Source organism: Psittacula echo (genome assembly GCF_963264785.1).
Source record: "Psittacula echo genome assembly, chromosome: 7".
Classification (NCBI taxonomy): Eukaryota; Metazoa; Chordata; class Aves; order Psittaciformes; family Psittacidae; genus Psittacula; species Psittacula echo.
The window spans coordinates 28,469,128-28,497,026 of record NC_137740.1 but is presented as its reverse complement, the minus strand read 5'-3'; the positions used below and the strand labels follow the sequence as shown (position 1 = coordinate 28,497,026).

The 27,899-nt window shown below is 44.2% G+C and overlaps 2 protein-coding genes across 2 annotated transcripts; one reads left to right on the top strand and one right to left on the bottom strand.

Annotated features, from left to right (window-relative positions):
* Window positions 1-220: 220 nt before the first annotated feature.
* On the bottom strand, window positions 221-6,116 carry RPL35A (ribosomal protein L35a). The gene is made up of 5 exons (XM_080622628.1): window positions 5,884-6,116; window positions 5,426-5,468; window positions 2,303-2,455; window positions 1,147-1,291; window positions 221-280 (listed from the first exon to the last, which is right to left on the bottom strand). The coding sequence occupies exons 1-5, from the start codon at window positions 6,026-6,028 to the stop codon at window positions 257-259; spliced, it is 510 nt and encodes a 169-aa protein (XP_080478754.1). The 5' UTR covers window positions 6,029-6,116; the 3' UTR covers window positions 221-256.
* On the top strand, window positions 5,922-27,696 carry DRC9 (dynein regulatory complex subunit 9). The gene is made up of 9 exons (XM_080622627.1): window positions 5,922-6,018; window positions 9,439-9,586; window positions 12,822-13,060; window positions 16,504-16,585; window positions 23,083-23,244; window positions 23,902-23,976; window positions 25,571-25,702; window positions 26,861-26,962; window positions 27,464-27,696. The coding sequence occupies exons 2-9, from the start codon at window positions 9,461-9,463 to the stop codon at window positions 27,602-27,604; spliced, it is 1,059 nt and encodes a 352-aa protein (XP_080478753.1). The 5' UTR covers window positions 5,922-6,018; window positions 9,439-9,460; the 3' UTR covers window positions 27,605-27,696.
* The last annotated feature ends 203 nt before the right edge of the window (window positions 27,697-27,899 follow it).

Sequence of the window (27,899 nt, the reverse complement as noted above, 5' to 3'; positions counted from 1 at the left end):
ATTCAGATTCCAGAGACAGGTCACAGTAAAGACTGCCAGTTACTTGTCTTTAGAATGTAGTCTGGTCTGCAAGCTCCTTGCCAAGCACAGTGAACCTCCATTTCACTGTCTAGCTTAGAATCACCATTCCATCCCTGTGCTGTGAACTCTGGTACACTACTGAAAAAGAGTGAAGTCCCTCAAAACAGGTGGAGGGGACAAAACCAGAAATGTACAATAATTAAACAGATTCTCCATTTTATTTCCAATAAAAATTTTAGATCCTAGACGGATACAGCATCTGCAAAACACAAGAACAGATACAATCATGTTAGAAATCTTATTACTGGACTGTACCATTTTAAACACAAGTTTTGCAGTTGCATCTGGATTCTCCATCTCTTCAACTACTATAAAAGCAACACCCTTTCCCCCATTTACAAAGAGGTGCAAGAATTGAAAAGTGCAACAACTAGTTCAGCGACTTGAAGTAGCACTTTGCTGAAGGTATAGAGTGCCCCAGCAGTCAGGCCTTTTGCTCACAGTCAGCAGGAGTCTTCATGGGTCTAGTTTCAGGATAACTGTGCCACTCATACTCCTAAGGCACAGGAAAGAGTCAGAACGGAAGGATGGAAGAATTGCATCCTTTGACAACATCACTAGAAAAATATTCCATCAAAACTCAGTGAGGGGCCTAAAGGGACAGTCTCACCAAAGCCTTGTGGCTAAAACACCAACTGTGGAGCAGGTACCAGTGGACACGCCAGGACAGCATCCCCTAAGTTCAAATATTGGGGAGGTAGGAGAAAACAAATCTATCAATGGGTAGAAATCAGAGTAGAAGGGTGCAAAAGTTCACAATCCAGGGAAAAGAAATCAAGATAGCTTTAGAAGGGAGCAGAGGAAGAGTCCTGAAGTTGAAAAGCCTTTCCAGACAAGCTGAGCCAGCACACAAAACCCTTGACAATGACACAAATCCCCTCAGCCCAAGAAGCCACCAATAAACCCCTCCTAGCTCCAAAAGGAGCATTTACAGAAGAGCCATGCTGAATGCACAACAGCAACAGAACAAAACCATAGTTCAAGTTTTCTCTCATATTAAGTGGGATTAAAAGGCTCCCTGAAATTTGTCACTAAATATCTTGTTGCTGAAATAAATCCACTTACCACTCGGATTCTGTGTCCAATGGCCTTGGCAGGAAGGTTGGAGCGGAACTTGGCACGAACCATGCCACTGTTCCCATGGGCGCGGGTTACCTTCCCCCAGATCACTCGTGTCCTGTTGGGCTTCCCACCGGGGGTTACGGTGTTGCTAAGGAAAGAGAGGAAAAGCTCTGCTGAGCAGGCCAGCCACAGCCCCCTATTGGGCTCTGCAGTGACAGGGAAGACAATGTGGCCCCTTTAATCCATGCACTTCAGTGACTTTATTCCACAACCATTTTTAAAAAGACCACATGCCACTTTTATTCGCCTGTGAAATTTGCCAAGCCTGGGAATTTCACTATACTTTCCAAACAGCTACATACTGCAGCTTGTAATTTATTAGAAGCTCCACTGGAGAACTATTAAGTTATAAAGCTTAAGAATTTGTAAAATGCTGATGCCAACATGATCAAACCAAAAAGTCAAGAGTTTTCCAAAGAAAATGCAACATCTTATTTGTACTATTTATCCAGACACACCAAAGGCAGGAGAGGCCTAAGCCACTGGAACACACTGCAAAAAACTGGTTTAAAGAAGGCATACGCCATCTTGGAAACGATGGTGGTCAGGTTAACACTTCAATAAATTTTATTCAAGGCTATTCTGAACTCCCATATCTGAACTCCAACAAATACACTCCCAAGAAAAAATCAAGTGGAAAATATTAAGTAACTGTTCTTATAGGCTTCCACCAATGCTAGCACAGCAGTGACAGTACTCTGATATGGGCACACAAATGCCATGATACAAATTCCTCCAGGCTTCACAAAATAATTCTGCCATTTAATTAAGAGCTCACAGCACCCACCTCAAACTCACCTCACTTCAATCTACTTCATCAACCTACCTGCAGTATTTGCCAGTCTTGAGCAAAATTTATTTTTCATAATTTCATTATCTGAATTAAGCCACATAAGCAAAACCAACCCCAGACATTAAAAAACAAAACCAACTCAGGAAACTGCTCTACACAGTACTCCATGAACACTCTACTGACAAACTGAACTCAATTTATTTTTGTTCTGACAAAAACTCTGTAAGCAGATTGCTCACATGCTGGCATTTCCAAAAGCTGATACAGCAGCTAGCTAATTTAGCACAACAATAAAAAGCAACTTACTTTTTAGCTTTGTATACATAGGCACATCTCTTGCCCAAGTAGAAGTCTGTCTCCTGACGGGCATAAACACCTTCAATTTTCAGCAAGGCAGTGTGCTCCCGCTGGTTTCGGAGGCCACGTTTGTAGCCAGCAAAGATGGCCTTGCACCACAGCCTAGAGACATTGAAAGAATTTTCAAATTAGAATTCACACCAAAGTATCAAATACAAAAATAAATCATGTGCTGCTTCAGTAGAAGCTATTTCTACACCAATAAAAATTTAGTCAAGGAAAAACCCTACTACTTTTACATATTATTGCAGATCCCTACATTCAGTCATGAGAGAAAACTCAAGTAAATGAGACATGAAGTATTTCTGAAAACTGTCTGCTTGTTACAAATTTCTGGCACTACAGGCTGCATGTTAAACCCACAGTGCTTCAACATCAGTAGGTGTTATGTTTTCAAATGTCTACAAACACTCTGTGGTGAGTAAATTTTACTTTTATACACCACAAACTGTGTTTCCTGTGTTGCAATAACTGCTACAGAAAATAGTAACTGCTGATAATTTGTAGCCTCAAAGGACCTAACTGCAGTTTATCAGGACAGCTCCACATGCTCTGGACCAGTGACATTACACAAACTCCTCAGCAATTCTTCATGACAAAGGTATGTCTGTACAGTGCAGGTAAAGCAATTACAAGGCTCATTCTACACATCATGTACACAGTGTGACTGTCTCAACTGCATCCAGCAACTGTCCCATAACACAGTAGTAGTAAATCAAGCTACCCAGTTTGACCTTCTACACATGCATAAGAGATGAACTCTACAGATAAATATTAAGACAAAAAGTTACGATTCAGACTCAATCCCTACATCCATGAGAAAACTCGACAGCAAGTAGAATTAAACTTGGCTAGGGATGTTAAGGATGACAGGAAGGGATTCTATAGGTACATAGCAAATAAAAGACAGACTAGTGACAATGTAGGCCCCCTCCGGAAGATATCTGGAGAACTGGCTACCCGGGATTTGGAGAAGGCTGAGGTTCTTAATGACTTCCTTGCCTCTGTCTTCACTGGCAAAGTCTGTGACTGCACCACCCAAGTCCTGGAAGGCGAACGCAGGGACTGTAAGAATGAAGACCCTAGGGCCACTGTAGGAGAGGATCTGGCTCGAGATCATCTTAAAAACCTGAACGTACACAAGTCCATGGGACCTGATGAAATCCATCCGCGGGTCCTGAAGAAGCTGGCAAATGAAGTTGCTAAGCCACTGTCCATCATATTTGAAAAATCATGGCAGTCAGGTGAATGACTGGTCATTCACTGGTCAGGCAATGACTGGAAAAAGGGAAATATAACCCCCATTTTTAACAAGGGAAAAATGGATGACCCAGGGAATTACAGACCAGTCAGTCTCACCTCTGTGCCTGGCAAAATCTTGGAGCAGATTCTCCTGGAAGGCATGCTAAGGCACATGAAAAACAAGGAAGTGGTTGGTGACAGCCAGCATGGCTTCACTAAGGGGAAATCCTGCCTGACCAATTTGGTGGCCTTCTATGATGGGGATACGAAACTGATGGACAGGCGCAGAGCAGCTGACGTCATCTATCTGGACTTGTGCAAAGCCTTTGACACTGTCCCACATGACATCCTTGTCTCTAAACTGGAGAGACATCAATTTGATGGGTGGACCACTCGGTGGATAAAGAACTGGCTGGATGGCCACAACGCAAAGAGTTGGGGTCAATGGCTCAATGTCCAGCTGGAGACCGGTAACGAGTGGTGTCCCTCAGGGATCGGTGTTGGGACCGGTCTTGTTCAACATCTTTGTCGGTGACATGGACAGTGGGATTGAGTGCGCCCTCAGCAAGTTTGCCGATGACACCAAGCTGTGTGGCTCGGTTGATACGCCAGAGGGAAGGGATGCCATCCAGAGGGACCTCAACACGCTTGTGAGGTGGGCAGGTGCCAACCTTATGAAGTTTAACCATGCCAAGTGCAAGGCCCTACACCTGGGTCAGAGCAATCCCAGGCACAGCTACAGGTTGGACAGAGAAGAGATTCAGAGCAGCCCTGAGGAGAAGGACTTGGGGGTGTTGGTCGATGAGAAAATGAACATGAGCCGGCTTCAGTGTGCGCTCACAGCCCAGAAAGCCAACCGTATCCTGGGCTGCATCAAGAGGAGCGTGACCAGCAGGTCAAAGGAGGTGATCCTGCCCCCCTACTCTGCTCTTGTGAGACCTCACTTGGAGTATTGTGTGCAGTTCTGGTGTCCTCAACAGAAAAAGGACATGGAATTGTTGGAGCAAGTCCAGAGGAGGGCCACGAGGATGATTAGAGGACTGGAGCACCTCCCATATGAAGACAGGCTGAGAAAGTTGGGGCTGTTTAGCCTGGAGAAGAGAAGGCTGTGTGGAGACCTCAGAGCAGCCTTCCAGTAACTGAAGGGGGCCTACAAGGATGCTGGGGATGGGCTATTCATCAGGGACTGTAGTGACAGGACAAGGGGTAACGGGTTCAAACTTAAACAGGGGAAGTTTAGATTGGATAGAACGAAGAAATTCTTTACTGAAAGGGTGGTGAGGCACTGGAATGGGTTGCCCAGGGAGGCTGTGAGTGCTCCATCCTTGGCAGTGTTCAAGGCCAGGTTGGATGAGGCCTTGGGTGACATGGTTTAGTGTGAGGTGTCCCTGCCCATGGCAGGGGGGTTGGAACTAGATGATCTTAAGGTCCTTTCCAACCCTAACTATTCTATGATTCTAAGTAGCGTAGTTAAGCAAGGAAGCAATATGCCAAAGCCTCCACTGTACACTGGAGGATTACAAACACTGTGCTAACAAAGCCACCATTAGTACTACACATCTATTGACACGCCAGGAAAGTGTGGCAAAACATATGAACAGCTAGAACTACATATGAACTCCGACAACTAGCTTAAGGCAGAGACTTCAAAACAGGGAGGCACAATCGTGGGTGTTTAAGAGGGCTCAGCAAGATACTGGGCAGAGGAGCTGCCGCAGTAAACGGATCCTTGCCCACAGCTTTAACACTCTCGGAAATGCTCAGTTTGCAAGACTTATCACAAGTACAATGTATAGCGAGCCAAAAGCCATTTCGGGGTAGCTAACTCACCTCCCGGTCATGGTGTCCTCCTGAAGCCCTGGTCCCAGCGGGCCTAGAAACGACACACAAGACATCAGCCTTCCAGGCCGGCAGCTCTGTCCCGCCGAGTGAGCGGGAGCTGCCGCAGGCCCGGTCCAGGGCTAGAACATCCCGATAGCCGGGAGCCACCCAGAACAAAGCGACAACGGCTGCCAGAGCACCCAGTTCGGGCTCCGCCTCGCGAAGGAGGGAAGGAGACCCCTCCGCCTCCCCATAGAACGGGACTTTCCAGGCGCCCCAGCCCGTTTCATCTACGAGCCCCAAACCTACGGCCGGGACCATCCGCCGCACATCGGCGCCATCCCACCCTCTACCCGCTCCGCACGGCGCCAGCCGCAACGTCCCTGGAATCCGGCGCCCGCCGGCGGTACCATGGCGGGGACACCTCCCCTGCACCTTTCACCCCCCGCCACCACTCATCAACTCACCCCCACTGCGACGAACCAATATGGCGGCGAAAGAGAGAGCTGCCGCACTGCCTTCCGGGATGTGGTCTGGGAAGGACCCTCCTCGGGCGCCCGCGAGCACTGCCTGAGAGGGCGAAACAGAGGCGACCCAGCGGGGTGAGTACATTACACCTCAGCGCCATCCCTCGCAGCATCCCCCTCTGTCCCCTTTCTCCTCCGGCGAGGATTCGGGGAGGGGCGGCCCCACCCCCGTTGCGCAGGCATCCGCCTGGACAACACGTCGAGGCCCCCGGAGTGTGGTGGTTGTCATGGAGACGGGCGCCGCAGAGGGTCGGGGTTGGCCCCAGCACTGGCAGCGGGTGGTTGCCTGTGGTAGGAGCGAAGCGGGGAGTATATCGCGACGCGGGGAGTATATCGCGACGCGGAGGTTGAGGGGAGGCTTAGGAGGACGCACGGGGCCGCAGCTCGGCTGTGACAACCGCCTGCGGCGGTAGAACAAGCCGAGGAGCCCTGCGAGAGGGCAGCGAGGAGGTGAAGTTGGAGTGCTTGGTGCTTTCGAGATGACCAGGGCTCTGGGGCCCTTTTGTGATGGCTGCTTTTCGGGCCCTGCCTATCTTCCTCCCTGCTCACCTTGAACTGAATCATCTCAACATTCATTTCACTCCCGGTATCACCTTGGTGATGGAAAACATGTATTTATACACTCGGAACCCTGTAGAAATACATGTTTTCTCTTACCCATTTTCCCATGTTAGGGCCATTCACTCCTGATCTCTGTCACTTCTCTCACGTAGCCAGAAATGTGAGGGAAATGTGCCTGGCTGGTTAGACTTTCACTGTAACTTTGCTCCTAAGTGTCTTAAGCTGCATCTGACCATGTGTCTAGACTGCTTTTAGGGGGAAAAAGGATCTCCGGAATCTCAGGAGCAAAGTCTACTGTTGTCTTGTCACCGGGTGAGCTTAGAGAGCTTGAACCTGGACTGAGGAATTAAATCCTGATCCAGGAGGAGAATCAAGTCTATTTGTACATTGTTGGGCCAGGGCAGAAGCACACAATGCCTTTCAAGCAGGTATAAGCAGAGGTTTTTTTTAGAGAGATTAAATTGTTAGGAAGTAGGAGCAGAGAAGGGATAGAATATTATGCATTCTCCAAATTACTCTGTTGGCTTCTACTTTAAGGAAGAGGTAGAAAGCAAAGCAGTGCCCAGTATTCTATCTAGTTACCAGTATCAAATGTGTGCTAGGCACCTCTGCTTAGAGAAAGAACACAATCCCTGCTTTGAGGAGAATGAACTATCTGTCAAAACACTGTTTTCCAGCAGTACACGTCCACAGTCAATAAATGCTCCCTAAATCTTATCTTTTCCTGTCCCACACAGATCTAGTCCCATATGGGACATACAGCTAAAAGTAGCACCACATCTTTCATTCCTGCACTCAGTTCTCCAGGGTTCTCATCAGTGCAGCCTCAGAGAGCAGGAGTGGAAATTCTTTACAGTCAGGATGAAAACTAAATTGCATCTCTAAGCCAAATCCAAGATATGTTCTAACATTTATAGTGGTAGGCAGGGTTTTGAAAGACCACAACTATGTTACTTGCCTAAGAGACATTTTTTTTTTTTTTTGTAAAAACTAAGGTATTTCTGATTTATGGCCCAGCTGCTGCCACTATGGATATTCAAACCTCTCTTTGCCAATCATTTGCAAAACAGAGCTGAAGGAGATGTAACATTCTCAGCTTCAAATTATCCCACTGGGATCCTTAATTGACTAAAAGAAATCCTGCCTTTGAAGCCATTTTAGTCTATCAGGCAGCAGGATGGGAGAAACGTGCATCCAGGACTCTCACACAGCAGAGGGAGTTGCAATCCCCAAAGGAACAGAAGGCCAGACTTTTTATACAGTTGTTTTAAAAAATATTTCCTGACATGTTTTTCTTTCCCTTTAGATCAGCAGGGAAAGAATTTCAACCTAAACTCTTGGGGAAAACTGAATCCTTCACATACCTCCTCTTTTCTTTTATTAGAGTTTAATGAACAAGTTCGGCAAAGCACAATGATTAAAGCCAATGCCAATGGCTACATCAGGATGGTCTGTGAGACTGCATTAATGGTAAAATCCTGGGAAAGCAGCTCACTATTTGTACTGTTTCTTAATGCTCCAGACAGTGGTTTCCTTCTCATTTCCAAGTCAACATAAGTCCAGAGCGTACTGGCTTGGTACATGCATCTTCTGAGGGAGTATATGGTTATAAGAGGAGATACATAGGAGGAGCAAACCAGCAGGCTTTAGAGAGACATTCCAGCCATGAGTTTTTTTAACACATATTAATATCTTGAGTAAATTCTGTCCTGGACAGAAGCTGTTGATGGGATAGAGGAAAAGCTATTGTATCCTCCTTTGTTTCCAATTAAGTCACTTCTTCCTATAAAAGCTGTGAGCATTACTTCTTCTTTCAAGAATGCTGTCGTAATCATCTCTCACAACTATCTCACAACAATTTTTTTTTTGTTTTTACCATATATTTAGCGTTAGGACTCCACATGTAATAGATTATTTTTGTGTTGTTTAGACTCAAAACATGGATTGTAGATTTCTTATAAAGATAAAATCAAGTTAAACATTTAAAAATATTTTATGAGTGCCTGCTGACTGGAAAAAAACATCGTTTGATTTTCTCTATGTAAAGATACTTAATTTGCGCATCTCCACTTCTATCATTGAATCCAAGGTTGAAGAAAAAGGAAAAGTGATGTTTTGGGTTTGGAGGAACTCTCTAATGGCTTACCAAAATATTAAAAATCTCAAAATTTCTCCATTGTTTATGCAGGTGTTTTCTTATACATTTTTCTAAATGGGCCAATTTTGCCTGGACTAATAGTGGATTTCCACCATTCCTAGAAGCACTCTCACAATATTCCATGTGTAAGCAAGGCATAGGGATGCTAAAACATACATCACAGCAGTTTCACATTTGAAGTGCAACTTAAAACAACACAGAATGTTAAAGATAGTTTACTTAGTCCAGATATTGGTTCTTGTTTGACTTTCAAGACCTTAAGTTGATGACGGTTCCTGCTGAGGTGATTTGCATCGAAAGTGTTAAAAGCTACACAGTAATATTGAGCAAAGATTAGAGCATGCAGGTTCATCATTTGAGATCTTGTAAGACGTGGATTTATTTTTCTGCCTTTTAAAAAGGCACCTTCATTCCATTGTTTTGCAAAGAATAAAGTCCATCATGAAACACTGCTCCCCCCTTGAACTGAATGGTGAGGCCACCTCACCCAGTTTGTGCCTCCCATATCCATTCCCTTCTCAGCCTATCTATCCAGATCTACTGTAGGAGGGACTAGGCCCTACTTTGTTTTGTGAAAGCTAAACATTCCCACTGTCCCTGAATGCAGCCATTAGCAGAGCATAGCTCCTTTTATAAACAGGGTATGAAAGAGTATAAACAAAGCTAAGGAAGTATATGAAAGGCTGCAAATAAGGCTATTTCAGGTCTACCTTTAAAGTACTGTTGCTAACACCATAGCCTTTCTCATTAGTATCTTTTGTCTTTATTCCTCTTAGCAAGAACACGGAGACTAAAGAAATGGAAAAACTCACTCATCTGGAAGCTCTGCTGTTTACTGCTGTGCTGGAGACTTGTGTTGATCAGCTCTCAATTCTTGGATATATTATACCGGTTTCATATGAGGGCCAGACAGACCTCAGCCATGTATGTGCCTCTATCCTTCCTGCTTAAAAAACTACCTTTTTTTTCCTCTTTTTTTTTTTTCTTGTCTTAGTGTTATGTCTTCTACCAGCATTTAAAAAAAAAAAAAATTCAACTCAGATATTTTCTCTGCTGAGTGTTCCATGATCCTTAGGTGAAGAAACACATTAAAAATGCATGGATGACCAATTTAATATTTATACTGCAGCATCACTGAGAAGCCGTTGTCCAGACTTGGTGCAAAGGACTTCACTGACCTAAGATTAGGTTCCTGGGCAGATGACAAGCAAAGGGCTAAGGAAAAGGAGGCAAAATGTAACTATGTTGTTATGTAGATACACAAGTATCTTAAAAATACAAACTAATAGCACATTTGAAAGTACTCAAACCCAGGCTAATTCTGTTCCTCACTAAATCCACACCAAAGTCCCTCTACTCCCCACAGACAGTGAATTAAGAAAGATTGTACTCCAAATTATGTTAGTAACTATCCATTCTCAATGACCATTTTTAACTAGCTGATTTCTAATAGGCATCATAACTAAGAAGGTTTGGGCAGAGAGATAAGGATCAGAAAAGAAGTTCTAATGCTCAGGCACAAGTTTGTTGCTTGTGGAGGAAGGGGTTGTGATATTTCTGGTAGCTGATAGACATAGGAAACAGGATAGAACCATCTGGAGGGGTAAATGGTTCTAAGTTCTGTTGTCGTATATTTGAAGTGACATTGCTGGCTGTTTACAATTTAAGTAGTTTCAAACCCTTTCTTTGAAGAGCAACTCAGAAAAGAGTGGGTGACCAGGATAGAAATAAAAACTGGGATCTGAGTTTTCAGATCTAATGCTATTCACTCTTTCTAATTTACCAGTTAAGAATGCAAGAGGAAGGTAAGTCAATATGTCGTTTTCTACGTGTTTCCTTTCCATATTACCTTCTCTTTAAAAAAATCCATTGCGGGGCTGCAGAAGCTGGTGTTACATTGTATTTCAGGGAGTGAACGTGCTTATACTGTGCAATAGAGGGCACTCCTCCCTTTAAAAGAGTCCTGTGACCCATCCCCACCTGTGTCCAGAGGAGAAGCATCCAGAGGATGTTCGGTAACATCGGTCGGGTGTGTAACTTCTTCTGTGCCAGCAGCAAAACCACAGAGACAGAGTGTATCTCTAGAACAATAGTTGTTGTTCTTCCTCAGACACACAGACTGAGGCTGACAGAACTACTAAAGGTACACAATTATAGAGAAAACACCTTAGCTTTTTTCTTCAGTCACAAATGCTCATTTTTATCAAGTCACTTCTTAAAAAATAATTTTCTCACAGACTATAAACCCTACTTGTGTTCTGAAAGACGCTAAAACAAATTGAAAGGGAAACAAGAAAATGACTTAGGGAAGCTACTCACTAACTTTGGTGCTCCGTAATTTGCTACTCCTCCCTGTTTCTCAGTTTATATTTGGCTGTTATCATTGTATTTGTACAAGACTCATATTTGCAAAGCACCCTGAAGCTCTGTCAGTCAAACAAATCAATGACATTTTCAAAGACTGACATCTAAATTTCAGTTGATGACATTTTTGAGAGGATTAATCACCATGTTGGCCAGCACCTCATTGAATTTCCAACCTGGGAACTCTTGTACATTGCATCATGCAGTGTACCCACTCAGGAAGGCAGCCTTTCTATTTGCTGAATTTTGAGCAAAAGACTAGCAAAACATAAACAGCTAGGACACTACACAGTTGATAACACATGCAGTTTACAAATTCCTTGTCTTACATAGTTATTTGGTAATTATTAGCATGTTTACAGACAATCCAGTTAAAGCCTTTCTTGAACTTTCCCAGACATAAAAGTCATCTATGAGAACATTCATAAAATCTACATTATATTAAGCAGTTTGTTTGCCAAAATTAGTTCTTTCTGAAGCACAGTCATCACCAGCAAATTATTTAAACCCTTTTTTTCTAATTAACTATGTAATTTTCATTGGTCTGTGCATATTTTGCATGCAATTCATTTAATGTAAATTTAACTGTCTAAATTAAGCATATAGACACCTAGACTCCTTCTGTAGTCAGTGGTGAGTCAGGCACTACCAGAGACTTACTCGTTCAATCTGGAGATGTCCACAATATTCAGAACGAAGCAGCCCCTTGCAGTGCCCTGTGCACTGCCCTCAGACTACACAGTGTTGCAGATCACTAATGGAGCCTTGGCTGACAAGTAACTTCTTGGAAGTAGAACTGACATACACAGTTGCTGCCTTGACCCCTTCTGTCCTCTGTGTTGCATTGGCACAAATGCGTGTATGGTTGTGGGGGGATCTGGACTGAGAACTGGTGCTGCTAAAAATAAACTTACTTTTTTTTTTTCCCCCTTTTTTTTTTTGCTGGAAAATGTTTCAGCTCAGTGAGTTCTCTCATCAGTTTTCTCAAGCAGCCAGGGCAGGAGTAGGCAGCTCTGGACTGGGCTGGGGCTGGCAGTGGCTGTGTTAGCTGGCTTGAGTGGTACTGCTAGTAAGTGTTCAGCCACAGAGGTGGTGGTAGGCAGGCAACAAAAATTTTAATGTCCCAGTGTATACACTTGCATTCTTACCATAGCACTTAAAGCAGAGAAATTCCTAGAACCAAGGCCTCACCTGGCTTTGTAGTGTGCTTTTGCTTTTCTGGAGCTTTTTCCTTTTCAATAAAATTGTACACAGCCACAAGATACAGACAGGCAGAGGGAAATGGCTAAGGAGAGAAGGCAGAGAGAAAGCAGGCTAACAGTCTTCCAGTACAAGCTGCTGCAAAAGATGGAATGATTTGTCCTCTTTGCCTATGGAAATGAGGACAAGAAGCTGGTGGCTTGACTTCAGCTGAGGAGGCAAGAAACTTATGGTAAAGATTGTGAAATGCTAGCACTGGCAGCATTGTCTCCATTGCTGGAGGTCATTAAGAACATGCCAGCAATAGCAAGTCTGAACCATCATCTCTTGGGGCAAATGTTTTCACCCTCTGAGGCTTTTTCTAGTCCTGCCACTTTAGGACTTTTGATCCCATAAACTTTAACAGGCCTACATTGTGTGCTCAGAGCTAACCAAGACAAATGCTTCTGCTCTTCTCTTAGCAGAATGTAACATGGACTATCAACCGCTTTTAGTATAGCTCCACTTTATTATTAATTTTTCTTCCTCTCATATAATGTTGCAGGTTTACTTCCACTGCCCAATGTGCAAGCAGGTCTCTCTTATTCCCTTTCAGTCTGGCATTCAAGAAATGAAAGAAGTCGTAGAGGCTCTGAAGGAGCTGGACAGTAACTACCAAGAGTCAGCAAAGCAAGGGAGTAGGGAAACAGTTACCTCCATGTCTCTGAAAAGCATCGAACACAAGCAGCAGCTGGGGAAAACTGAAGAGCTAAAAAGTACCCATCATCTCTCCAATAGGGCTGCGAAAAACAGTGCTCTGTCCATAGAAAGTCTCAGAAAAATTCAAGCTGACAGGTGAGTAAAGCACAAATATGATGACTGTGGGGGATGCTCTGAGCTGTAAAGTTCTCAATTTATCTCCTGAAAGCAAAAATACAAGCTCCCCACTCTCCCACTGCTGGTGTACCTCAGTCTTGGCCCGGAAGGCATACCTCTAAAGAGAGCAGTGGGGTCTAGCTTCATAGGTAATTTAGTTCTGGCCTTTGCTTGTCTCTAGATGCCAAGTAATGACAATCAGTTTATTTTGAATGGAGTTGCAAAATATTACCCAGTTGATAATTGTTGCTGAGGTTGAATTCATGCCAGGTACTAGCCAGTGCTGATGTTCTGCTATCTGTAGTCAGGTTCCCCTAGCAGAGGTGTACAAGCCAAGAGGGGTCTGAGCATTGTCCCATTAACTCAGCTATTCAGCAGGGCACACAGAGCCTCCATGGCAGCTACAGACATTTTCCTTTATAGAACAGATAAGGTATATAAAAAACAAAGAGTGCCTTTCTTTTTTAAAATATTTTTTATTCCTGCACCTAATCCAGTGGCTTGATTTACAAAAATACCAACAGCCTTTGGTTTAAAAGACAGAATGGGGAGCTGAGCATTCAGGATGCATTTTACTGCATTCTGGCTTTAATGTTATATCAACAAAGGGCTTAAAGAAGACCCTAACACAAATGAGAAAAATGCAGCTAAAATATAAATATCATATGCACCATGAAATTCAATAAACTGGGCAAGCCCATGTATTTGCTAAGATCAGCTTAGGGCTGTACTGGGATATTTTGGCACCTGAAATATCTGTCTCTTCACAGACACATTTGTCTGCCTCCTCAGGTCTCATTTTCCAAGGTCCACCTATCTGTCATCACTACTACAGGCCAGCAGACTTCTTCCTAATGGCATCACAGCCTGGCACAGACTGGATATGTTTGTGCCTCTTTTCTATTTCCCAGAGTAACATTCAGAGCAGCATTTTTAAATTGTAAACTTCCATGAACTCCTAATACAGAGTTCTCCAGACACACAAGAAGCAGATACCATGGGAGAAACACCTCTGGCTTTGATAGGACACAAGAACACAAATGGGACCTTGTATTTCCTTACCTTTTTATCTGAAAATAATAATGGATAAAGGTGCCTCACACTATAGTACCAGCACCTATAGATTGCTGTTGTATTCCTTTCCTTCCTGGCAGGCAGTATGCAAGTGATGTAATTACAGCCACTATGAAAAGGATGCAGGAATCAGGAACATTCAATAGCCTAACAGAAACTAATGAGAGAGAGGAGGCAAAAAAGAGCAAGTTTCATGATGTCCTCATCAGGTCAGTGTTGTGTTCAGTACTTCCCTGCTTAACTGCTGAAAGCCAAAGCCCATTCTTGCTTAGTATATGCTAAAAAGTTTAACACCCCCCCCCCCCAATCTACACCCAAAATACAGAAAGGATTCCAGTTTGTCAGCTTGAATCATTCTGTCTGCTTCACAACCTGCACTTCTTTCCCTCTCAGAAAGAAATAACTGATAGTTATGATACTGATCTGAGCTAGGAATTGCCTGAGCTTTGACTGCAGTGGACACCAGTATCTGCATTAATGTGAACAGTGCCTCATTACAATCATATTAATATCAAATTAAAACATAATGTGATGTAGGAGCTCCCTGATCTTTAACTCCTATCCCCAGTGAAAGCCAGAGCAGCACAGAATCTGTTCAAACCAGGGCCAGCAATATATGGTCTTTAGGTTATGTGATGCTGGGGAGTATCTTGACCCATGCTAATGCTGATATGCTCCATTTTCCCAGGAGCAATGAGGGGCTAGCAGAGATCGTGACAGAGGCAGTTCTTATTTACAGCTAATCCACCAGCCACTGCACTGCAGATCCTCTTCTGTCGCAAATCTTACAGGGCACAGATTTGTTATAATCTCAACTCAAACTGGTGACTCCTTAGCACAAACTCCTGGGCACTAGAGATTTGGAGGTTTTTTAGCATGGGAAGCTCTGGTTCAATCCCAAGCCTGTCAGAGAGAATAGCAGTCATCAGAAAAGTATTTGACTGTTTTAAAGTTACTCTGTTCTGTGTAGCAGCTCAGGCCCATCATTTAGGGTAGACAGCAAAGCTGCCGTAAGTCATGATTTGTCATGAGTCCAACCTACTGGATCAGCTAGCTCCAGTGGTGGCTCAGTGGTCTGCCTCTGGGGCAAGCTCTCAGCTTCCAGTGAAATGGATGATTTCAGTCACAAACTCCAACTCTTCCACTGTCTAAACACAAGGGATTTATTGTTTATCCATGAAAGGGACAGAAAGCAAAAGTAAAAGCAGCAATTGCTTGTGGAATAGCTATCCAATAGTGGAAGGTATAAAGGAGCAAACAAATTATAATCAGAAAGAACATAATCCTTTTTATTCCACTTCCTCAATCATATCTAGCCACTGTGATGTCTGTTCTACTATATATTCTTTTAATGGAATAAAATTGATCTGTCTTTCAATATAATGCATACTTGCCTTGAATTGTGTCAATATACTAGTCTGAGAGCAGCCTGCAGTAAGACTAGAACTTTGTATCAGAAGCTTGTGTTCTGATCAGTCACCCAGCTAAGGACTGAAAATTAAATGCATGTTTGATTGTAAGGTTGGGATAGAGTATGAAGTCTCAAGTACTAACTGTAGTATTTACTGCCTTTGTAACAAACCATAAGCATAAAAATTTAGAAAAGCACTCCAAGTGAAATAAGATAGTAACACCTAGAACCTTATTGCATCTGTTTTGTTTTAGGCAGGTTAACACCTCTCTAGCATTTGCCTTCACTCATATCCCTTCATAGATCTTAGAACCTGAAGCAGTGTTTTTTGAAAGATTTTAAGTCTGATCCAAAAAAACATGTTCAATACATATACTGAAACTTACTCAATTTGGCACTGTCTGCTGGTGAGGCATGCTTCTGCACAGAATCAGAGAGGTTTTTGCCTGAAATGCAGAAACTGACTCAATGGTAGGCATCCTCCCTCTCTGCTATAGGATTTGCATCATCTTCAAGTACCCTCCATGCTTTCAAGACCATCCCCTATTTTTTGGCTCATTCACCCATTCATTCCCATCCTCCTTGCTCAGTCTGTGCACTTCTTTCAGAATTTACTTATCAAGACACTAGCTTTAGCGAGAAGTCTCTGTCGCAGATGTGCTGCCTCCTCAAGACTCAGATGAAGAGATGAATGCCTTTTTTTGCTACTTAGCCACAGGAAGCAGCTTGTCTTCTACTGGTCTGAAGAAGCTGGCCAAGCATTTGCGTGCACTTCTTTTAGTTCAGCTGTTAGAAACTCAGTGAGTGAGCAGGATAAGCAGGGCAGTGTTCAGCAAGGTGCCACAATGTACCAAGACAGGAAGTTCCCCTTCAAGGTAAACAGCTCTTGTCTTTTTTATATATATTCAAGTGATTGTATTTTCACGTTTTTCTTCAGGGAGCAGGAAGGAAAGAAGCAGATAAAGTCACTTAAGAAACAGCTGCAAGATGTCAAGAAACAAACTGAAACAGAACTTAAGGTGAGATCACTTAGCACTGGGCATCATGCTAGGGGGGAAGCCCATTAAGCAAGGTTGCCCCTGCTGCACAGGAACTTGCACTCAGCTGGGAGGACATGTGGCATATATAATGATCCATAATTTAGGAATATAGAAGCAGTATAATTGCAATAAAGATTTGTATTCTGAATAAGCCTGTTAATGACTTGAAGAGCAGTGTCCAATGGTTTTCAAATGGGAGTTCGAAATTCTTATAAGCTTGAGAGACTATGATCAAATTTGAATACCCCAAAACACTGTTGGGAGTGGCAAAGCACAGACATCTGCAATCAGTAGGAAAGAGGTTGTCTGCAGATAGCAGTATTTAAGGTTCTGTTGTACTTACTCATGCAGAAAAAAGTGTCACAATGAGGGAGTGAGAGACACCTGGCATAGGGGCATATAATTTTTTTTTACCTACATTTTTGTCTGGGGAAAATTTCATTATTTTATCTATTTTTCTAGGCTTCCAGATATTAGAAAATCCCAAACCTGAGAGTCCTAAACAAAGGCAGATCAACGTTATTGCACATACACTGTCAGCTTGATCTTTCATGCTCAGTATTTCCACTGTTCTGTCTGCAGCATAAAAATGGTGTGTGCATGCACAGTAAATCTGAGGCATTCTGGAAATGTCAAACTGGCTACACAAGTGCAGGTCATTTGAATGCCATATCACTGGTCACTTTGATGCTCACCAGACAGCTCAGACTTGATGCTTGGGCGTGCTTGAGCACAAAAGCAAACACAGTTCTGTAGAGAAACATGGAAAAGTAGCATAGCCCTGATGAGGTAGGAAGAGTGTTATAGAAAACAAGAAAAAGGAAGGCAGATTCAGAGCTATACAAGGAGTGGAAGAAGGAACAAGAATCTGATGCTTCATTCAGTACTGAGCAAGAGGACAGCAGGGCATCAGAAGAAAGAGTCAATATCACTGAATTTTGTCTTTGGACAAAAGTGTGGACAGTATTCAAACCAGATATAGCTGGCTACAGAGAGGAATTTTAAGCCACTGACATGCTGGTGAAGTACAGTTTATAGAACATGAGGGTTTTGTGCTGACAGTCTGGTTGTACAGTGGAAATTTTAATTGTAAATAGAGGATGGTTGTAACAACATGAAGGATCTATTGGCACTGGTAGTGCATGCAGCTATCTATAACTGATGAAAACACCAGAAGTCCAGGAAGATATTGGAACAGCAGAGGAGAAAGCAGGAATATACAAGATGGGAAAATTCATTTAGGTCAATGCTCATCTACCAGCAGAGATCCTGGAAATGCATAACATTTCATAACATAAATTGGGAAGTGTCCCTGTGGGTCAACCCAAAAGTTCCTTGACATCTGTGTGGCAGTTCAATGAAATAAGCTAGATGGTTTGGCAGGCTCAAGAGACTGTATGTTGTCTGTTTGCTTCTGCATATTGTCCCTTCTCAGTCAGAATCTGATGGCTCCTGGTAAGCCCCTATTCTCCCACCTCCGAAGCTAGTGAATATGATGGCATAGTTCTATTGTGTAGTGCTTCTCAAAACTCACAGTGTCTGTGCATGCAATATATGCATCTGGTTCTGGTTTAATGCCTTCCCAGGGACTGATGTATAGGGAGCTGGAATCATCCTGTCTCACACTAGCAGCAATGTCCTGCACTGTGCAGTCAGGCTGGGCACTTCTCTGTGTCCTGCCCTACATCTCTCCTACCTCTTGCAGCATAAGGTGGGTAGCTCCCATGCTGAGAGAGTGCTCTTCTCTGTATTCTTTCAGTGCCTTCTGCTAATCTTATCCATGCTTTTTGCCACATGAAGTGGGATCTGAATTCATCTGAGATTTTGTTTTTATATTTCCAGCTTAAAAGTCCTTTGCTCAGCTTCCTTACAGTTTCAGCTTTGATAACAAATCAAAGACAAGACTACTTTCAAGTACTCCTTTCCTCCTGTGCCAAAAATAATGGTGTCTCACTGTGTCTCCCAAGGGAGAATAATTTCTATTTGCTTCATATGGGATTTTCCCTTAGGCAATTTTACAGCCACTTGCATGACTTGTCACCTTGCCAGCTAATTAAAACCAAAAATACAGCTTGCGGATTTTGGAGTACTTTGAACAATAATAATGCACAGACCTGTGGACAAAAGCCTACATGATTGTCTCCAGTCTAGTGGATGAGAAAACAGAAGAGGGCAAATCTAATAATGGAACCAGAAAAACATTATCTTTGTTTCACGCATGTTGCCTATGTGCTTGTATTTTCAGCTTTGCTACCTCTTAATGAGATGCTAATTAGTGCAGTGTTAGCCTGCTCAGCTCATTTTTCTTTCTAATGGAACACAAATCAAATGCTGAATGTTCTTTTTTTGAATCTTGTTTGTCTTCTTGGAAAGCACTGGTGTCTCTAAAGGAGCTGAAGTGATCACTCTGGTTTTGCTCTTATCCGCCATGCAGGAGCATCACCAATAGCTCTAGTTTGGCTTCAGGAGTTTCGTTTGCTGCTGCAGTGTTTATTTTCTAGCTTGTATAAAAATACTCACTTTCTCTAGTTTCCTGGACAAGTGATAGCAGTCTGTACAGCAGCTTTTGTAACAAGTTCACATCATATAGTATTATATAGTTTAACATAAAAATGTACACAATTTAAACTTTAGAATTCCTGCATTGCTATTCATCTGAAGACTCTTTATGTCCTGTAGGTTTTGTGGTATAATCATGTCATACATGTGTGCAAGTCATGGTATAATTTTATAACAAGCAGTAATACTGCAGGCTACCTCCCAGACAGAAAACCATGTTGTTGCACTACAGTACCAATGAAAACAGATCCGTAACTTTTACTATGTAGGCTCTCATAACACACCCAGGGCCACTGTGTCAGTGTACCACTTGGTAGTGCATTTAGTAGTGCAACTAAAATCCATCATGTTTCCTCCCTTACCCTCTCCCAAAATCGAAAGATGAAGTGTTCTGGGGGAATGTTTTAAACACAAACACACACACACACACGTGCACTGGTGCATGTTCCTATTGCAGAAATGCACCAGGTGATTCCAGCAGAAAGCACAAGGGCTGTGATGGTCCTGAGCTCCTGGGTGACTGCTGGCAGAGCCCCAAGGCAGCTCAGCAGGACCCGGAGCTGGCGGAGTAGATCCAAATCCGGCTCCAGAGGGACAGGACTTTGGACAAGAGTGCAGCTGCTAACAGGTCTCCTCCCTCTGCCAGCAAACTGCCCCTCGCACAGTTTGCTCCTGCAGCTGCTGTGATCGGGGGTGAGCTAGCGCAAGGCTGCAGAAGCTGTTATGTCGAAGCTGGGTGACCTTCCAGTCCTGGTGTCCTTTCGGCTGAGGCATTTCTTGGGGTGTGCAGCATGTGGATGTTCTGGCAGCTGGGACAGAGCCTTACTGAAGTGTCTGTAGGGCTTCATGCTGTGGTTTCGGGGGGAGCAAGTCCAGGCTGCAGCAGGTGTGTAGATCTAAGCATATCTTCAGGCTTTGCAAGCTGAGATATTGCAGCTGCCAGTGGAGAGACTCGAGCTCATACACACTCAGCGTGGAAGCAAGAAGGCAGGCAGCAGGGCTTTGCCGGCATGCCTCCTGCCTGCACATAGCACAGCACCCGTTTCCCTGCCCCCTCCCAGTGCCTGCCAAATGGTGGGCTCTGGGTGTGCTGCTGACCGCAGGAATTCCTCGGACTCTTTCTTTACTCCTGTTGGCTATTTTTGTAACCAGTGACTGTAAATACTAATTGCTGTGGAAGAGCTGAGAAATCTAGGCGGCACTTGTAAGAGAAACAAATCGAAGTAAATTAAGACACAGGAGTGTGCATAGCCTCTCCAGCTAAGTGCAGTTCCTTTTGCAGCCAAACAGCATTTGTGGAGCAGACTGCTATGGCATTGGGTAACAGCAGCAGACAGGACTCCGAGCTTATGTCTGCAAGCTGAGAGATCAGAGAAAATCAGCTTGTTTACCTGCTTGTGAAGCAGACTGGCTCTTTGCAACTATTTCCTGGGTTTTGATCTTGCTCTCTCCCAGTTTTGTGATAGTTTTGGACACACAAGGTATGATTTTGCATCTTTGGTTTGGCAGATTCAAGGCTGAAGTCATCCCAAATAAGCAGCCCAGAGGTTTACTGCATTAACTATGGCAGTGCTCAGTGTCCTGGCTGGGAACTTTGCTATGATAAACAAGAATGCATAAATATGAACTCATTTGCCAGGTGTCGTTTAAGTTCAGGGAACAGCATACTCTACAGGTGGTGACCATAGCTTGTGCGCGTCTACTGCTGTATTTAAGGCCTGCAATCTAACACCAAATATGCCCCAATTCCGCAGCACCAGGTCCATCAGCGGGGCTGCAGTAGTTGCCCACACGCCTCCAGCTGACTTTCCCTCTCCAAGCAAATGCCTTGCTGTAAACCACCAGTGGGGTTTTGCATTTCACTTCCCCTCTGCTTTGGATTGTGTAACTAAGCCCCCAGATTCCTCACCCCTGACAAAGATGTTTTACAACACTGCAGACCAAATCGAAACCACAGACAAGCCACACAACAAAGAAAACAAACGGCACAGTCAGGCCCCCATCCCAGCCGAGGCCTGGGGCGCTGGAATCAAAAGCACTTTTTCCTCTGCTTTACTAAAATGTGAAATAAAAAGGAAAACATGATAAAGTGGTCATGCTCTGCCTCACCTCTGTAATACCTGAGTACTTTGTAACCTAGGCTGAACCCTTCTTTTCTGACCTGTTTGCAGATACTTAGCAGACAGCAGTAACATTGACAGCCGCAGCACTTGGCTTTGTGGAGTCTCAGCACCAAAAAAACCCAGCATCCTTCATCAGCATCTCCCCAGTCCCTCTGCCAGCCCCTCAATTTAGACATGATTCCACAATGAGACAGGAAGGCAATCTCTAAATGAAGTGTTTTGGTCACCTCGCATATCTAGTGACTGAGAACATGAGCCCTCCCAGTGCCCACCAAAATTTCATACCAGGGAAAATAAAGGCACAGAAAGGTACTGTCTGTAGCTGTCTGCAGCCATATGATGCTATGGCTGTAAAATAGCACCTGATGTTGCAAACCTTCAAAAAATAAAAATAAGTGAACACATGATGTTCAAACCCACAAAACAGCATCAGCCAAGGGCCCAAACTGTTCTGAGCCTTACAGGCGCACTTTACTCTTCCTAACTATGTCCCACAAGGGGTGCAGAGGGAAGGATTTTTCTTTTAACTGTTCCAAACTCTTCTTATAAGGAAACATTTTCCAAATGAGTCATGCTGCAGAGACTCGTAAACACAGCACTATTGAGCTGGCTTCTTCCTATGGCATTTTTCCATATTTACACATGTAAGGAATGCGAGGGTGCTTCAGAGACAAGACTTCAGAACATTTAAATGCCAGCACTTTGGTATTTCATCTTCAGCTGCATGGTTTGGCTGATGAATGTCAAACCCATCACAGGACGTCAAGAAAGCAAAGAGAAAGGCTGTAGTGGAGCAGTCGGGCACCAAACCCAAGACATTGATTGATCTTGCATAATTGCATAGGAGATGTTGATGAAACCGTTTAACTCTTGATGCAGTAGTTCAGAGTTTTTCATTTTACAGGCGGTTCTTCCAAGTGCCAACCCCAGATTAATGAACATTTATCTGTTACTCAAAGAAATCCATTAAAAACGAGTAAACAAATCAACAATCCCATGTCAAGCAAATGCACTTTGCTTCCTGAGCATGCTCCAAAAACTGAACAAATGGCTCAGGATTCTTGCCCATAGCGAGTTCCCCAGGGGCGGAATTCCCTCAGGAAAGCTCAGCCCCATTGCAAAACAAAGCATGGGGAGAGGGTGGGAGCTCATAGCAAGCTTGCCTCAGCATTTCCTTGCCCTGGGTGTATGCTTTTATAACAAAGTGGACACCATCTACCTGGTAAGATTTGAAGAAAGAACTGTTTAAACATAAGCATCACACAGATAAGATTTTCACCTGATCCTAAGGCTGCATTTATAGAGTTGCTGCATAACTAGGAAAAAATGAATCCAAGGAATAGAGTATGCTTTAGGAAATCAACCTTTGGCTTACGTGGGGCTAAGGTATTATCTTCCTCTTACAGACGCTCACTCACTGAGACAGCCTAATTCAGGAGTTTGGTAAAGCCTAACTTTAGGCAGTTGAAATTGTTTGTCTTCTTTCACACTTACAATAAGCATGACTGAATCCCTTCCTGGATCAGAGACCAAAAAGCTTGGTTTCTTGTCTAACTCTTCATTACTCCACCCTCTCCAGAGGTAATCAGTCCTTGCCATGGGTTTATTGCCATCTTTATGGGTCACAAATCAAACTTCCCTTTGAAGTTGAGGTTGAAATAGAGCAACATTCAGGGAAAGTGTGAAGCCTATAGCCTTGTCTCTCCTGAGTTTATCAGGGACTGGAGAGATTAAGAGACAGTGAGCTGATCTCAGACTCTAGGCTTGCTTTTGGGCTTCTCTCTCCTCCACTAGAGCCGAGATGCTATGATTCTTAACCTCAAAGACGAGCTCCAAGAGATAAAAGCCAAAGTGAACATGGAGAGCTCCTATGTGAAGAAAAGCACTGACCTCCAAGTCCACGAAGCCCAGAAGAGGTGTAACAATGCAGAGAATATCCTGGACAAGGAAATTCAGGTAAGCCCTTCCCCATGACCCCTACTGGAAGGCATATCCAGCTAGTAAGGAAAGAGTCCTCCCTTGCTCCCCAGATGCCCTTTGTGTTCTCCATCACAGTCACCAATACAACTATTTGAACTGGATCAGAAAACTCATCCAGGTTAGAAATCTTTCACTCTTCCACTGCTTCTCTGTATGGTCCTGCAAACAGCAACAGCATGGATGGCATGGCTGCAGGAGACAATGGCTGGAGGCAGGGACTGCTTAAAGTAATGACACTATCAGAGAAACAGACTCATAACTACATCCAAAGGGTGTCGTTGCAAGGCTGTTTAGCAACATAAGCAGCCTGAACTCTCAGCACTGGCCGCAGCACATGGTGTTGATAAAACTGTTCATGTGGCCCTAAGGTGAATTGGGCTAGAAAATTGTTCTGGTTTTGCAAGCTTCCCCTTCCCCCCTCTTTCCCCCAAAAAAAAGTCTGATCTAGTTGTCCCTTCTTTATGGATGGCCCAAGGTCAAGGACTGCCTCGGTTAATTTTATCACTGGGAAAAAATGGCTTTGGCTACACAAATTGCTCCTGCACTCTTGCTCACAGCTCAGCTTTCAGCAGCGAGTGTGTGCACACACATGCACTGACGTTGTCTCTTGTTTTCTGTCTGTGCTGATCACAGAAGTTGAAGAGCAAAATTGATGAGGAGATTAGAGTCCACATGGAGATTGAAGATTTCCTCAGGCAAAACCATAAGGTATGTGTGACTGTTTGCTAATGCTTAAAGTAGCAACTGATAAACACTGTATCCTCAATTAGTGCCTGAACAAAGCCAGTTATTGCTCTATCAAATTCATCAGATTCTTTATTGCTGCTGTTTGAATGACTGTTTATTCTCAAGTCATAATTAACCCAGCTCACCCAGACTTGGGATTTGCTACATTTCCTTAAAATGAGAGTTCGTGTAATGATTGTCATTGTTTGTTCAGGTGTTACAGGATTGTTACAGGATTGTTCCTCCCTCAGAGAGTTGTATTCAGCTAATTGGAATTTTATTTAGACCTTCCTTGGCAGTAGCTGGGGCTCCCAGTGCCTCAGTGAAGGGTGCTACTATGCAGAGTGGGGGCCAAGTGTTGCACACAGGAGGCACCAAGGAGGAAATGACACAAACTGCCAGCCCAGTTTTGCCTTACCTTAATCTGAGGAAGTATCAGGGTTGAATAATTGCTAATTCACAATTATTGTACCTATTTTCAGCAGCAAACAACCATGAATGTTCTTGTGCTGTTGATCCAGGGGTTCAGGGCTCTCCTATTATCAACAGTGTGCCCATTACAGTGAGTAACACTGGAAAGCATCTCAAACCACACAACTGGAAGAAAACCTGTACTACTGCAGGGTGCCTAACATCTCTGCTAGTATAAAATTTATCAGAAGATACTAAATTAAAAAGAAAAATTGAGTGCAAAAGGCGTGCTGTATTGTGTGAGCAATTGGTGTCCTCTGTATCCCAGAGCCTTAGGCTGATCAGCGCTTCATAGTGAGGGGGCTTTCCAAGTACAAGCTGCAGCCTATTTGACCTCTACCATATGGCAAAGTACAAGCCTCTCTGTACTCAGACAGCAGCTGGTGGCTTTATAGAGGCCCACAGAGAAGAGAATGACCATGGCCTCCTTCTCCCTTGTGTGTCCAGCTGTGATGCCATAATGAGATTGATGCTTTCCCTCAGATTATTTTTCCATGCAAGCCATCATGGTTGTTGCCATGGAGAAGTTGTTCATGAATGGAAGGAAGTCATCTGGGTGACTGTTTCAGAAACACCTGCCCTTCTATTCACAAGTGAGACAAAGCCAAGTTCACAACCTGAAATAGCGTGAAGTGCTCTTATGGGACCTTATTCCTGGTGTGCTGAGCTTAATACAGAAAGTGGGTAGGGAGTCAGGCAGAGGATAAAAGCTTTCTCACTGACAAATTCTGTTTCTTAACCCCCTCCCTCCCTCTGTGTACACACAAAGAATGGCTTCTAATTGTCACCTACTTCACCAGGACTGACTGTGTACAAAACTAACCCGCAGTGCTGCTCCATTCTTCATGCACCCCTGAAAGCCTCTCTTCATCCCCAGTCCAGTGCTGCAGCTTCCGTGGTGAACTCCCAGTGAGGGACCTGCAGGCCACCAATAATTTATCGCTAGTCCTAGGCGTTTGGCCGTTTCAAGACGAGAAGAAAACACCGAGCATGCAAAATTTAGGGGACTCTTACCACCATTCTGACAGCAGGCCATATAATAGAAGCAAACCTTTCCCCTATACACACATTTTATGATGCTGAGCACCACTCTATCCCCCTGCAGAAGGTGGAAGAGAAGCTGGAATTCTGGGTGGACAAATATGAAAACGACACAGATGCTAAAGACAAAGAACTGGATGCCCTAAAAGCATTAAAGGCAAATAACTTGGAAACACTGCAGGGACTTGCCAAGGAGGTAAGACATCAGCAGCATCTCTGCTCAGCCATGCAAAACTGCATCCTGGCGTTTTCTTACCCACATTCAGGTAAGGAACCAGGACCATGGGAAATAAAAATCAGTAATCTTGAGGTGTAGGGTGAGACAGTTCTAGGAAGGCAGAGATCGAGTAGTCATCTTCTATTTGCCACCTGTGACATTGAAGGATGATGATGTTTCCCCTACAGCAGTTGTCAAATACCAGCAAGTAATCAGAGAGCTACTGACAGCCTTTGAGAGGGGCAAAACCACTGTCCCATCACATCAGTATGCCTCACCTTCATTTGCTGCCTTATTCTGAACATATCTGCTCCTTCTAGCCACACTGGGGTAAGGCTGAGACTGGAAGAGGCAGTTCATCCCTCCCTGCAGATGCATATTTACAGCTGCACAGTGCTCTAAGGGACTGATTCTGGTTAAAACTATTCCTGCCTCACACTAGTTTCTTGGTTAACTGCCATGCTCTGAACACAGCTATGTAGGCGCAGTAGAGCAGGCAGCACAGGGTGGAGAGAAGTGTCTAGAAAAAGGGGTTTTCTAAAGCCAGAAGGAATTAATTTGTAATCATTCCTTACTGTCACTGGGTCTGAGATGATGGGACTGAGTTAGATGTTTCCCTGTGGACTCATATTTTTTACTCTGTACACTGTCATCTCCATGTCCCAAGTGTGCTTGTACATCATCTGCTGCCTACCCTGGGGGAGCACAGGTCTTTCCTACCACCATCTGTTGCCTGAGACACCATCAGACAGCCATTTTACAGCACAGGATAAGAGCGTTAATTATACCCAGGCCATGAGAGGCTTCACTTTGGCGGCAGGTCCCAGTGCCTTTGGACTGATGGTGGTAATGAGCAACATTTGCCATCTGGATTCAGGAAAGATCAAATAAAGGAGATGGGGGAGGAAGGCTCATGCTTACACATTGCCCTTGGGCTGCCATGGAGCTCCCTGGTGCATAGGGTAGAGACCTGCACTGTGGCCCAGTAGACAGCCAGAGGAGAAGAATCCTTGCACTAGAGTCTGGATAAGCCCTGGTCTGGCAGGCTGCTGGGCAGGGTGAGGCTTGAAGGACAGCCCTGCACTTTAGGGAAAGTGTTTTTCATGCTGCTATTGCCACCCTTGTGCGATCTTGCAGTGCCAGACATTCGAGAAAACCATCATCACTGACCGGGCAGAAAAGGATGCTAAAAGAAAACAAATAGAGCAGGATGCCTTGGAGCTGAAGAGCACCCTGAAGGTAAAGGGGAGCAAAGCTGAGGCACTGCTGCTCCATCAGCAGATGGGAGCTAATAATTTGTGCCATTTGTTTAGGCAGAAAATGCCCAAGAAAGCTGGCAGGTGTGGGGCAGCACAAGGAAAGGACAGACAAAGCCTGTCCCTTCCTACTGGGGCAGACACAAAGCCAGCAGTCAGCTGCAGGTTTGAGAAAGGAGCAAAAGGGGAGAAGCTGGTCCCATCAAATGATCTGGGGCTGTGCCTATCACACCAGCCCCACCGCACGGGTGATAGAGGGAGGGTCGTGGAGCTGTCCCATGCTCATCCCCTTGCCACCAGCAACAGATGCCCTTGGCCCAGATATAGATTCCTTCAGCATGACCAGCAAAGGCCCAACCGCTGCTCTGCAGGCCAGAGGTTCCCTCTTGCAGCTGGGGAGCACAAGAGAGACTCTCTGCCCATTGAGTTGTACCAAGTATTCCAGCAAGTGGCTTCTCCTAAGACACCTCTCTCTCTCTTCCAGCTGCAGTCCTGGTGGAGAGGTACAATGGTCCGCAAGAACCTTGGCCCCTACCAGGGCCTCAAGAAGAAGATGGAGAAAAAGAAATCAGACCACAAAGAAAAAGAGAAAAAGGAAGAAGCTGGGGCAAAGAAAAAAAAGTGATAAGTAAAGAAAGTGGCCACAGAAATGCTCCAGGGGTGTTGCTGGGCATGGCACTGCGGTCGGTCTGTCTGACAGAATGAAATAAACCAAGTTCTTGAGCTATTCGGGAGAACACAATCATGTCAGGCACAGTTGGTGAAGCTACAGTAACTCTTATGATCTTGAAGCTGCCCTTGCACAGCAGAGACATTTCCTCCAGCAGAAAGGGGATTTGCATCAGAGCAGTGAGAAACACTATGTCCCCCAAAGTGCTGTATGGAAACAAGACAGCTAGCAGGAGTTAACCCTGTTAACA